We start from the raw sequence: 12,819 nt of genomic DNA on the forward strand, positions 1-12,819 counted from the left end.
TTTCCCAGAAAACGGCTACAATAAGTTGTCTGTATAATATGTTTCTTTCTAGACAGATGATGAGGATGAACCTTTTATACCCGAGGATCCGGCTCTTCTTAACATAGAGACCGTTGACACCCACTCATGTGACACCTCATCCCTGGCCAGCTCTGACAGTGGAGACCGGGCCCACAAAAGGTACCCATAAAAGAAGACATAAGGAGAGGGGCGCTCCCTGTGAACCGTCACAGTATGTACTGACCTGAGGAAGCCGTGGGATCATTACGCTAGTATGAGCTTTAGGGTCCATTTACATGACCGTATGAATGGGCCTCCCGCATCCGTAGTTCCGCTCCACAACCCCGCAAAAAAAGATAGAGTATGTCCTATTCTTGTCTGCAATCACGGACTAGAATAGCCATTTTGTATATAGCGCCGGCCATGTGCGGTCCGCAGAATGCAGAGCGCACACGTCCTGTATCCATGTTTTGCGGATCCGCAATCTGCGGACCACAAAGCGCATACGGTCGTGTGAATGTAGCCTTAGTTACAGCATAGCCTTTTGTCCACTGCTGCTCGCCCTTGGCAGATCTTCTGTAGCTACCATAAAATGTCAAGATAAATATGAGATTATTAAAGTTATCCAGCCGTAACCATTTCATTGAAGGTGTCCTTGTTGGAATACCGATTGGCTTTGTGATGTGTCAGGTGTTGGCATAGATACAGCTGATACTCCGCCGTCACCCAGGAAGAGTGCAGCAGAGGGTGCAGCTCCTCATTTGGTGTTTAGCTGGTGGTCGGACCACTGTATTCAGATAGAGAGGGTTTCATACCTGTTATATTAGTAGCTATGTTGCCACTAATGAATTTTTTATGCCAATGCTGCAGACTATTGCTGCTAATGAACCATGATGCACACTGTACTCAGATGGCGACATATGGATTCTAATGCTCACTAACTAAATTAATATTTTGGGCGTTTTGTAGTTGCCAACAGTCCCAGAAAGTAGCTAAGGCCAACCATAAGGCTCCATTCACACGTCCGTGGTGTGTTGCGGACCCGAAACACACCCGCAAGCTGCGGACAAGAATAGGACATGTTCTATCTTTTGCGGAGCTGCGGACCTGAAGATCGGGGGCGCGCTCCTCAAATGCGGATGCTGACAGCACACTGTGTGCTGTCCGCATCCATTCCGTTCCCATAGAAAATGAATGGGTCCGCACCCGTTCCGCAAAATTGCGGAACAAATGCGGACCCATTTGCGGACGTGTGAATGGAGCCTAAAGGGGGTTCGGAAGGGGACAGGGTTTTTCCATATCTGCTTCAATACTGGTGGTTTATGGGAGTTTCCTAGGCCTTTTGGAGTGGTACCGGCGGAGGGCTTAATTGTCTTGGTGTATGTTGGAAGCTATGAATTTTGCCTATATGGTTACACTGCATTCAAAAGAGACACCTGGTGAGACACTATAATAAGTGTGAGGTGAGAGAGCTCTGGACACTTCCTAGAGAGACTCCATAAAAAGTACATCCACTCGGGTGGTAGATCCCTCTGTTAAAGGGAGTCTGTCACCACATTTGAGCATATTAGACTGATCAAATAGCGTTATATGTGCCACCCAGAACTTAAAAACGGTACCTTTGTTGTATCTAATGGAGTTTTCTTTCAGCCAAAAATGAACTTTTAAGATTTTGTAAATGCGCCCTCTCAAGTGCCCAGGGCGGCGTCTCAATCGTCCGAGCCCCAGGCAGCACCTCCTCAAGGGCTCATAACCCCGCCCTCCGTGTGCCTCTGCCCGCCCGTTTACTCTCCTCCTCTCCTTTTCCACTGCGCTACGAATTTGACTGCGCAGCCGCAGTGGAAAAGGAGAGAGGAGGAGAGTAAACGGGCGGGCAGAGGCACACGGAGGACGGGGTTATGAGCCCTTGAGGAGGTGCTGCCTGGGGCTCGGACGATTGAGACGCCGCCCTGGGCACTTGAGAGGGTGCATTTACAGAATCTTAAAAGTTCGTTTTTGGCTGAAACGAAACTCCATTAGATACAACAAAGGTACCGTTTTTAAGTTCTGGGTGGCACATATAACGCTATTTGATCAGTCTAATATGCTCAAATGTGGTGACAGACTCCCTTTAAATCCGACGTGGATCTGCAGCACAACCACACGGGTGCATGACGATTTACAGTGGATTTCACCCTAAGAATTAGAAAGGGTGAAATCCATGGTGGAAATCTGAAGCATTAAAATCTGAACCAAAGGTTAATTTATGCTACCAAATAAAAATAAAAAATTCCCAAAGAGTGCGGATGAGATTTCTTCAAATTTTTTACCCTTGGCTGGTACTGTAAAATGCTGAGGATTTTCAATTCTCATCCCATGTGGACTTAGCGAATAGGTAGCCATGGAAGACCATTAATTCTTCACCTAAAGTCATGCTGTCACAATGGTCCAGTAATAAAGAGTTTGTACCTGGGCTTAAGTACTCACCATTTATTACCATTCTTTACTTGTTACTCATGTCAGGAAAAAGCGGCTGCTCGATGCATTTTCTCGCCATGGATCAGTACTGCGCCATAGTCTGCTGAAAGGGATCTCCGCCCAGATAGTGTCTGCCACAGTAAGTATATAAGTGCCCCATACAGAATAAACATTAGAATCAGTATAAAAGAAAACCAAGGTTGCAAAAAATTGTATAACTGTTCTTCTCTTTCAGGATAAAGTGGATGCTGGTCTGCCCACAGCAATTGTAAGTGTCTGTCCGTCTGTGTGTCATACAGTGATACTGGGCTCCCATTAAGACTTTTTCTTTTTCTTTTTTAGGCTGTTTCCAATCTCATTGCAGTAGGTACTTCTCATGGATTGGCTTTAATCTTTGGTAAGTTTGATAGGGGCAAAATAGTTTTTAAAGCGGCTCTGTTACCAGGATCAACCCTATACAACCAGGCATATAGCTTGGTAGGGTTGATTAAAAGGAATCCTTAATTTTCACTGTAGGTTCCGGCGTACAGGAGAAATTCAGACATTTTCGTCTCTTTCTTTCAAAACTTGCCCCACTCCCCTTAGATTGACAGCGCTAGACTTTAGGTCTAGCGCTGAGATTGTGCACCTGCTTAGTCGCTCACTGGAACGGTGTATGCGCTAGGGATTGACCGATTATCGGTTTGACCGATATTATCGGCCGATATTTAGGATTTTCAAAGTTATCGGTATTGGCATCTATTTTGCCGATATGCCGATAACGAATCGGGAACATGAATCGTGCTGCTGTCAGCGCGATCCGTGTTCCCTCAGCAGCACAGGGGAGAAGGAAGCAGTGTCTCCCTCCCCCTGTGCCGCTGCTGCCACCAATAAAAGGAGAGAGGAGGGGAGGGGCTGTGGCCACTGCGCCACCGATGATGTTAACTCACTCATTCATTCAAATTCAACAGGTGGCAGTGGCCACAGGATCCCCTCTCCCCTCCTCATTGGTGGTGCAGTGTGCCCCCCCTCCAAGTATTAAAATCATTGGTGGCGCAGTGTGCCCCCCAGTATTAAAATCATTGGTGGCAGTGGCCACAGGGTCCCCTCTCCCCTCCCCATTGGTGGCAGTGGCAGCTTCTAATCGGAGCCCCAGCAGTGTAATCCTGGGGCTCCGATCGGTTACCATGGCAGCCAGGACGCTACTGAAGCCCTGGCTGCCATAGTTCATAGCTCCCTTCTGCTGTGTGTACTATGCACAGGGCAGCAGGGAGAGTGTGAAGTCCTATTCACCCTAACAAAGCTCTATCAGGGTGAATAGGACAAGGGTTGTAGCCCCTAAGGGGGCTAAAAGTTAGTGTAAAAAAAAAAACACAGACACCAAAATATTAAGTATAAATGAAAAAGAAAGATTTAAAAAAAAAAAAAGCTACACGTTAACATGGTTAATGTTCATTTTCAGCAGATTTGTGTAGGAATTTTTTGTTTTTTCAAAAATGAAAATGCACAGAATATCGGTATAAATTATCGTCTATTTGCCTGAAAGTTCACAGATTATCAGTATTGGCCCTAAAAAATCTATATCGGTCGATCCCTAGTATGCGCACAACAACATCTTTTTGCTTTTTTCAGAGCAGCGAAGATGAATACTGCGCAAGCGCCGTTCACGTCACTGAACCCAGAATACCGTTTTTTAAAAAATATGTATCTAACCTATTTATTCATGAAGAATAATGGGGCTTTCCCTTTAGATATTTTTAAAATTATGCCCTCCATCCCTGAATGTATACATTTCTGCAGTGCTCAGGTCCGAACATTGCACAGAAATGGCGTCCCCAATGCATCTGTTTTGCGTACTGGGATTTTATGACATGGCCACAGAAGGGACACGGTTGTACGGGTGTATACTGCTGCCCTTGGTTGGGTCTGAGCCCAGGACTTTTCATTGGGCCACCATGGTATACCTGCCTTAGAATAAATTTTTGTGGCTTTGGAATGCATGGAAGAATACTCTTTTAAAATCTTTCATGAGGTAGCATCCAGTTGGCACGGACGGTGGTCATTTATGTGTGTAGTTGTGTGAAACTCACAGTTCATTGGCTGTAGTGTGTTTTCAGTTGTGTATGCTGATCCAGTATGAGTAAGAGAGGAACTTGGACTTGGAGAGTAGCCGTTTTCTTTCTTACTGATCATTGGGTCACAATTAAACCGATACCTCATGCAGGGGCAGACATACCACATGTGCACCTGCACAAAGGTCCTGTTGATAAAGGGTCCCAACCAAGAAAACAAATACAGGGCTTCCTGTGGCCTCCTTGATTGCACGATTGATGATTCGTGTGATGGATAATTACTGGCGGATCACATTCCATAAGAGAAACTGGTGCATCATTAAAGGACTTCTTAAGGTGGAGATGAGCATCTTTCAGCAAGCTAGCTGTCACATATTAAAGGGCTCACATACTTTTTACGCATGGGGGCCTATACTTTCTGAGTCCGCCCGACCGTATGAAATATAGCATGGAACAGAGCATGCTATTGGGGAAGTAATGACGTCTTTTTGGTTCTAATTACATCTTTTTCTGTCTATTCTCCTATTCTAATGGAACTGAAAAGGCAAAGGTATGATAACCCTCTGCATGCCAGTACGTGTGGGGAGTGATGCTTGGTGTGTTACATTTGGTCTGATGTTTGTGGATTAGCTTCTTTACAATCAACTACTTCTTCCCACAAGACTTCTGTGAATAGTCGGTTGGCAACACTGGTTAGGATATGAAGTAGCAATGGAAGTAGTCTAGCACAGTAGTGGTCCACCCTCTACATTATGGAAGCCTCCGATGGGGCGCTAGACTCCAATGGGGCAGATTTACCAACACAGACTAATATTTAGACAGTATAAACTTCTAAGGATGTGCCAGATTAATCAAAGTGGCTGAAACGAGGTGACAAATCTGGTGCACCATTAGACTGTTTTTTTAATCAAATCTTTTTTTATTGTTACTTGTAAGGTAAAGTTATGAAAACAATATTCACATGACTTTGTCTGTTTCCAGATCATACAATTACACTACAGCGTAAAATTACATGGTAGCATAAAGACATAAAAATATCTCTATTACATGTGTACATATTATTCCAAAAGGCAAGTAAGAAAACTCCTGTAACCCCCCCCCCCCCTCCTAACCCACCCAAACATATAATTAACTGGAATGCCTGGTTGTCGCTCATTCAAGTTTCTTAAAAAATCACACAACTTTCGGGCTATGCGCCAGCCAATCGCCCCAAATTTTATCGAACTTTTGAGGGCATCCTCTCTTAGTGAAAACTCTCTTCTCTGCCATCAACATATGCCGGTGGGTTACTCTGAATCCAATGTAGCGCCACTAATTTCCTGGCAACATACAACAGTCTACCTATAGCAATTTTAGCAAATTCAGTAGTTGCGAGCTCCGAGACATATCCCAATATACATACTTTCGGGTCACTTTGCACCCTTAACTCCATACGCTGGTGTATCAAGTCTAATATCTCTTCCCAGTAGCGTGCAATAACTGGGCAAGTCCAAAGCATATGCAGTAAGTCCGCAGGCTCTTCCGAACACCTAGGACACTTTGCATCAGCCCTACATCCAACCCTATGCAAAAACACACCATTAGACTGTTTAGTCTGTTTACACTGCCTATTGGTTTCCTTGTTCCAGAATCGCCCAACAAAACGTTGCTTTATTTTTGGCACACACTGGTGCATTTTAAGCCACACCCTTCCAGGATAGTGCACACGCCATTTCTGCCAAGCCACACCCCCTTGTTGGAAAAGTAAAAAAAAATAAAAGTTTCTAAAATAATATACTCCATGTGGTGCAGAGCATGTACATCACCTTTTTTGGGAGCAAATTGTACCCTAAATGCTAAATCTGCCCCAGTGTATTTAGCGTCCATTGGCTGGCCATTTTTCAGGAGCTGCCCATTTCTGGCATTTGCAGACAGTCACATATATGATTAGTTTCTGTGAAGGTAATTAGAGCTATGGAAAGGGCTGCATGCTAGCCTATAGCACGCTGGGGCAATTTTTCCCCGTTTTCATCTGCCTCGAGCAGCCATATGGGTTGGGCTCCAGAGCCAGATGCTGTTTTTGTCCCCCTTATGCATGTTCCTATTCAGATCACTCATTGATTGTTCATTATTTAGCCATTTGTTTTTCAAATGTATCACATACATGCGATCGTTCTTCGCCTGAATGGCCTTGGGTCTGAACAGTGCAAGTTACTGGCAAAAAGGATACTTTTTATCAGCTGTAACATCATCAATAATGCTAATAGTAATAAGAATTAATAATTGTCAGCTAGTTTGGTAAAGGGGATCCTCAGTAGTGAATTGATAGACAAGCTGCTTCGTCCTGGAGACAAAATATCAATGTTGTGTATATTAGAGGGCATCTGTCAGCAGTTTTGTATCTATGAAACTGGGCGGCTGTGCGCTTGGCAGCCGAAGGTATCTGTGTTGGTCCTATGTTTATATTGCTGAGAAAGAGGTTTCAATATATGCAAATGAGCCTCTAGGAGCAACGGCAACGCCCCAATGCTCCTAAATGGCTCATTTGCATGTATTAAAACATCATTTTTCTCAGCAATGCGGGCACATGTGAACATGGGACCAACACAGATGCCTTCAGCTGCCAAGTGCACATGTAACAGGTCAGCCAGTGTCATAGGTACAAACCTGCTGACGGATGCCCTTAGAGTTTAGATATCACTTGAGCGATTTTTATAGATTCCTGTAGGATTCCTTTATATTTGGGCACCAGTAAGGTATATGCCTGATGCATTCTCATTTTCAAAGCTGTTGTTAAAATTGGGATTTGGGAACTTGGGAGTGTGGCGGTATATTGATGGATTCGCCGGTACGTGAATGTGTGATGATAATTATTTTGCATGAAATAAACACCCTCTTTTTCCATAGACACAAACCAGGCCCTGCGGCTCTGTCTTGGCAGCACGGCTGTGGGTGCGCAGTACGGCGCTGTCTCAGCACTGAGTATCAATAACGACTGCTCCCGACTTCTCTGTGGTTTTGCCAAAGGACAGGTACATTTAATTATTTCTGATTTCCAAGTTCCTTGTGAACATTGATATACATATTTTTCCAGTACAATACCCCTTTTTTGTTTTTATAACTTAATAAATTAGAGGACTTTTTAAATGTTTAGACCCACTTTTGGTGATATTATGTTTGCCCTCTACATGCTGTATGTTACCAACATACAGTGTGCTAAAAAATATGTATATGTGATTTGTCAACAAATGTGACCATTGGCGGTGTTTATGGCATGGAAAATGGAGAGAAGATTTGACCATCCCACAAGTTGTACCATCTGATGCTGCATGCTTTTGATGATGTGTGCTAACTGATCTGTCATTCGTCTGTGTTAAAAAATGCAAATATATTTCATATTGAAAAACCCAATGCAGTCCCTTTCTAGACATGTAGACTTTTTGTACATTTTCATGCCGTTAAAATGATTTCAGTACTTTTGCTGCATATTGAATCTATAGACTGCATATAGACTTACAGAGGTGTAAAGGGGTGTCATTAGTATTAATCACTTGGAAAAAGCCCCCACTGTTCTTGTGATCCTATTAGTCTCTTTTTCTGTCTTGGAATAATGAGCTTGTGACCACCAGCACATGACCACTGCAGCCAGTCACTGTCATCGCTGTACCAGTCGGTGGACCATAAGATCATGAGAATGGGGTTTGTGTGTCCCTCAGTATAACTGGAGCTGGTTTTGAGCATACACACTGATGCTCCTTTCATCTTTAAAGGGATTCTGTCACCTCCTTTTACGATTTTAAGCTGTCACCATCGCTATGTTGACTAAAGTAGCTTATTTCCAGGACTCTTCTTTTTACTTTATTTCGTTTAGTAGTTTTGATGTAAAAGCGCTTTTTATGTTATGCTAATTAGGGCCCAAGAACGCCTCCTGATAATCAAAACACCTCCCACAGCCCCGGCAAACGGTTCCGCCCCCTCCGCACGTCATAATCTACCTTATAGATATGCCCCGTCCTCCTTCCTGTCTGCGGCCAGAAAACTCGCGGTACCGCCTGCGCCTGCGCAATCATCAACCTCCTGAGGGCAACAGCCTCAAAAGTCTCACTGGGCATGCGCCGAGCCCAGTGATGTGACCTGAGCACTGTTGCCCTCAGGACGTTGATGATCTCGCAGGCCGCAGGCCGTACTGCGCCTGCGCGAGTTTCTCGCCCATATTCCTTGGGGGACACAGGAAACCATGGGTATAGCTCTGCTCCCTAGGAGGCGTGACACTAAGTGAAAGCTGTAAGCCCCTCCTCCATCAGCTATACCCTTCAGCCTGGAGAAGAGACTGCCAGTTTTTGCTTAGTGTCCAAGGAGGCAAGACACCCCCTGCTTATGCAGGGTTGTTTTCCTATAATTTTTATTTTTGCGTTTTTTGTTGTTTTAATTCGATTTTTTTCTACTTACAGGGACAACAGAGGCGCATTAGACCCCTCTGTTTCTCCCGGGGTTGAGTTGCGCCAGTGCCGGTAATTCCGCACTGCCGCCTCCCCCACAGAAGACAAGGTGGACCAGGGCAGCCTCGCTCCCCTGCGTCCCGCCAGCTCAAGGGTCGCCCGCACGCCAAGTCCCTCCCCCGGCTTCCTGCCACTGCGGTGCCAGTAGCTGAAGGGGCGACCCTGCTGGATGGATTGAGGGCGAAGACAGCGTATGGTGAGAGTGGCTGCTCCAGCCTCCCCTTCCTTCCTCCCACCGCTGCTACATCCACCCCCCCCCCCACGGGCATATCGGACCGGCAACCTTACCGGGTATCATTTGGGGGGGACTTTGTCTGGGCAAGTCCTTTATTTAGCGGCAGGGCACGGACTCTGCCTTCAGGGGACGGCTGTAGGCAGGAGGCCGTCTGCCACATCCAGGCGTGGCGGGGGCCGCTTACTTGGCGCGAACGGCGCCATTTCATCTTGGCCGGCACTTCATCCACCTCGGGGGTTAAAATCATTTTGCCACGCGCGCGCGGCTCTGCTTCTCCTTCAGCGCGGCAGGGGGGGCGGAGCTTCCTACATGCGCTCCGCTACTTCCGTTTTCGTCGGGCTCCACATCTCATAGTGCTGCGTGGAATCCTCTCTGCCGTCCGATCCTGAAGCTATTCATCTCCGTGCCTGCTGCCTCTCCTCCACAGCCTCCTTCAGTCTGCTCCCCTTGCTGCTGCCGCTTGCATCATCCGGGTCTGGTAGGACTGTTAACCCCCTCCGTGCCACCAGTACTGTTGCTTGGGTGTAATCCCCGTTCCGCTTTTGCCCTGGGGTCTCCCACTTTAAGTGCAACATTTTTTCCACCATGTCAGACCCTTATGCAGCCGCCAAGCCTTGGTACCATGCCTGTACTGCTTGTAGGGAACCCTTTCCCCGGGGGCAGTCTGATCCGCACTGTCCTGCATGCCGAGCTCCACCGCAGCCTCAGTCGCCCGCTGTGTCGCTCCCTGCTTCCTCTGACCCGCCTGACTGGGCTAGATCCCTGTCCCAGGCCGTGGAAAGCCTCACTCATGTCGTGGGCCGCCTAATAGACAGGCCGCCTACCCCGCAGGACGCCACTCTTACTGTCGCGCCCTCCGGGTCCACCGCTTCTGCCGCTGCAGCGGGTTCACCCTTTCTTAGTGACCCCTCCCGAGCTAGGCACTCTCAGAAGCGTCTTAGAGTAGAGCGAGCCTCCTCCTCGGATGCCTCCCTCTCCCCGCCACGCGTGCGCACTCAGACGGGCCTCTCCTCTCCAAAGGATTCGCCCTCTGAAGGTGAATTGGCGGCTTCGGATTTGGAAATGGACTCGGCCCTGCCGTCCAAGCTAGCCTCAGCGATGGGTCAACTCATCTCTGATATTCGTGACACCTTTAAGGTGCAAGATGACCCCCCTAGCTCTGACGCAGCTAGCGTCTCCTTTATCAGACCCAGGCAGGCCTCAAAAGTCTTTCCAATCCACTCTGATTTCTCCTCCGTGGTGTCTAAGGCTTGGGCTCGCCCGGACGCCCGTTTTGTCAACCCCAAGAAGCTGGATATTTGCTATCCTTTTCCAGCCGATGTCGTGGCCACCTGGTCGTCCCCACCCAAGGTGGACCCCCCTGTGGCCCGTCTGTCAAAGAACACGGCCATCCCTGTTCCCGACGGGTCCTCTCTTCAGTCAGCGGAGGACCGTCGCATGTAGACCCTTTCCAAGGGCATTTTTGCTGCCTCCGGTTCTGCCCTCAGACCGGTTTTTGCCTCTGCCTGGGCAGGTAAAGCAATCTCTGCTTGGGGTGTGCAGCTGGAACAGGAGTTGGACTCGGACGTCCCCATCCAGGACCTACGTTCCTTGGCCCAGCTTATTATTCGGGCCGGGAATTTTGTTTGTGAGGCCTCCCTTGATGCGGGAGCCCTTATAGCACGCTCCTCCGCCCTGGCAGTTTCCGTCAGGAGGGAACTCTGGCTGGAGGTTTGGAAAGCGGACGCTGCCTCCAAACGTTCCTTGGCGGGGCTACCTTTTGCGGGTTCCCGCCTTTTCGGGGTCCGCCTAGACGAGCTTATTTCGGAGGCCACGGGTGGTAAAAGCACCCATCTTCCTCAACCCCAAGCCAGGGGCGCCCCCCGCGGACGCCCTGGTGCGTCTCGTTTTCGGTCCTCCCGCAGGACCTCTGGGGCTCCCCCCGCAGCTGCCGCTTCGGCCCCTCCCCAGGATAAGCGTAGGAAGCCGTTTTTTCGGGCGCAGCCCTCCTGGCGCAGGCCGCAGGCTGCCCGCACACCCGCAGCAAAGCAGTCCTCTGCCTGAAGGCGCGCCCCCACCCACCCGGGTGGGGGGCCGGCTCCTCCTTTTCAGGGACATCTGGATGGCTCACGTCTCCGACGCCTGGGCTCTCGAAATTGTGTCCTCCGGATACAAAATCGAATTTGCGTCCTTCCCTCCAGATCGGTTCTTTCGCTCCCGCCCCCCGCGGGACCCGAAAAGCGCGGCTGCATTCTCCGCGGCTGTTCAAGCCTTACTGGACAGGGGGGTGATTACCCCCGTTCCTCTAGAGGAAAGGTTCCAAGGGTTCTATTCGAACCTCTTTGTAGTTCCCAAGAAGGGAGGTTCGGTGCGGCCCATTTTGGACCTCAAAAAGCTCAACCGTTTTCTCCTCCTTCGACGGTTTCAGATGGAGTCCCTCCGTTCCGCGGTGGCTTCCCTGGAGCAGGGAGATTTCATGTCTTCCATCGATATACAGGATGCCTACCTCCATGTTCCGGTAGCCCGGTGTCACCATCGCTTCCTGGGGGACCTCCACTTCCAGTTTGTCGCCCTTCCCTTTGGGCTGGCAACAGCCCCCCGGGTGTTCACCAAGGTCCTGGCCCCGGTTTTGGCCTTACTCCGTTCCAGGGGTGTTTTTCTGCTACCGTACTTGGACGATATCCTCATCAAGGCTCCGTCCCTTTCTCAAGCGGTTGCCAGCGTGGATCTCACTCTAGAGACTCTGCCGAGATTCGGTTGGGTCATCAACTTCCCCAAGTCCTCCCTTCCTCCCTCCAGACAACTGGTCTTCCTGGGAATGCTTTTAGACACGGGAGCGGCGGAATTACGTCTTCCCTCGGAAAAACGACTGATCCTCCGTCGGGCGATTCGGGGGTCTCCTTCTCCACCGTCGACCGTCCTTCCGCTTCTGCATGCGGGTCTTGGGGCAGATGGTTGCCTGCTTCGAGGCGATCCCATTTGCGCAGTTTCACTCCCGCCCTCTCCAACAGGCGATCCTCTCCTCCTGGGACAAATCGCCGGAGTCTCTGGATCATCCCTTCCATCTATCGCCTCCGGTGCGGTCATCTCTCCGCTGGTGGTTGCAGTCCCCTCTTCTGGGCAGGTCCTTTCTGCCGCTCAACTGGTTGGTGGTTACAACCGATGCCAGTCTCTTGGGCTGGGGAGGCGTGTTTCCTCCCCGATCCGTCCAGGGCATTTGGTCTCCATCGGAGTCCAAACTCTCGATCAATGTCCTGGAGCTGAGAGCGGCCCTTCTGTCTCTGCGACACTGGACTCATCTGCTGAAGGGTCATCCAGTTCGTGTGCAATCGGACAACGCCACGGCCGTGGCGTACATAAACCACCAGGGGGGCACTCGCAGCGCTGCAGCAATGCGGGAGGTCACCAGCATTCTCCGTTGGGCGGAAGCCCACGTCCCGGCCCTATCTGCAATTTTTATTCCAGGGGTGGACAATTGGGCGGCGGACTTCCTCAGTCGCACCACCGTCGACCCCGGCGAGTGGTCTCTTCACCCGGAGGTGTTCGAGGCCATTTGCCTTCGTTGGGGCATACCGGACGTGGACCTCATGGCCTCCAAATTCAATCACAAGGTCCCCGC

The 12,819-nt window shown here is 49.3% G+C and overlaps 1 protein-coding gene across 2 annotated transcripts in view; it reads left to right on the plus strand.

The window, feature by feature from the left end:
* VPS8 (VPS8 subunit of CORVET complex) overlaps positions 1-12,819 on the plus strand; it is a 216,496-nt gene that overhangs the window by 9,671 nt on the left and 194,006 nt on the right. The window contains exons 4-9 of one of the 2 annotated variants that reach the window (XM_040439657.1): positions 53-180; positions 2,503-2,596; positions 2,693-2,725; positions 2,800-2,854; positions 5,053-5,058; positions 7,395-7,519. In XM_040439657.1, coding sequence (XP_040295591.1) covers positions 53-180; positions 2,503-2,596; positions 2,693-2,725; positions 2,800-2,854; positions 5,053-5,058; positions 7,395-7,519 — 441 coding nt within the window. The remainder of the gene's footprint in view (positions 1-52; positions 181-2,502; positions 2,597-2,692; positions 2,726-2,799; positions 2,855-5,052; positions 5,059-7,394; positions 7,520-12,819) is intronic. The other variant, XM_040439658.1, reaches the window with a different exon arrangement.

The sequence above is a fragment of the Bufo bufo genome, chromosome 7 (assembly GCF_905171765.1).
Source record: "Bufo bufo chromosome 7, aBufBuf1.1, whole genome shotgun sequence".
Lineage (NCBI taxonomy): Eukaryota > Metazoa > Chordata > Amphibia > Anura > Bufonidae > Bufo > Bufo bufo.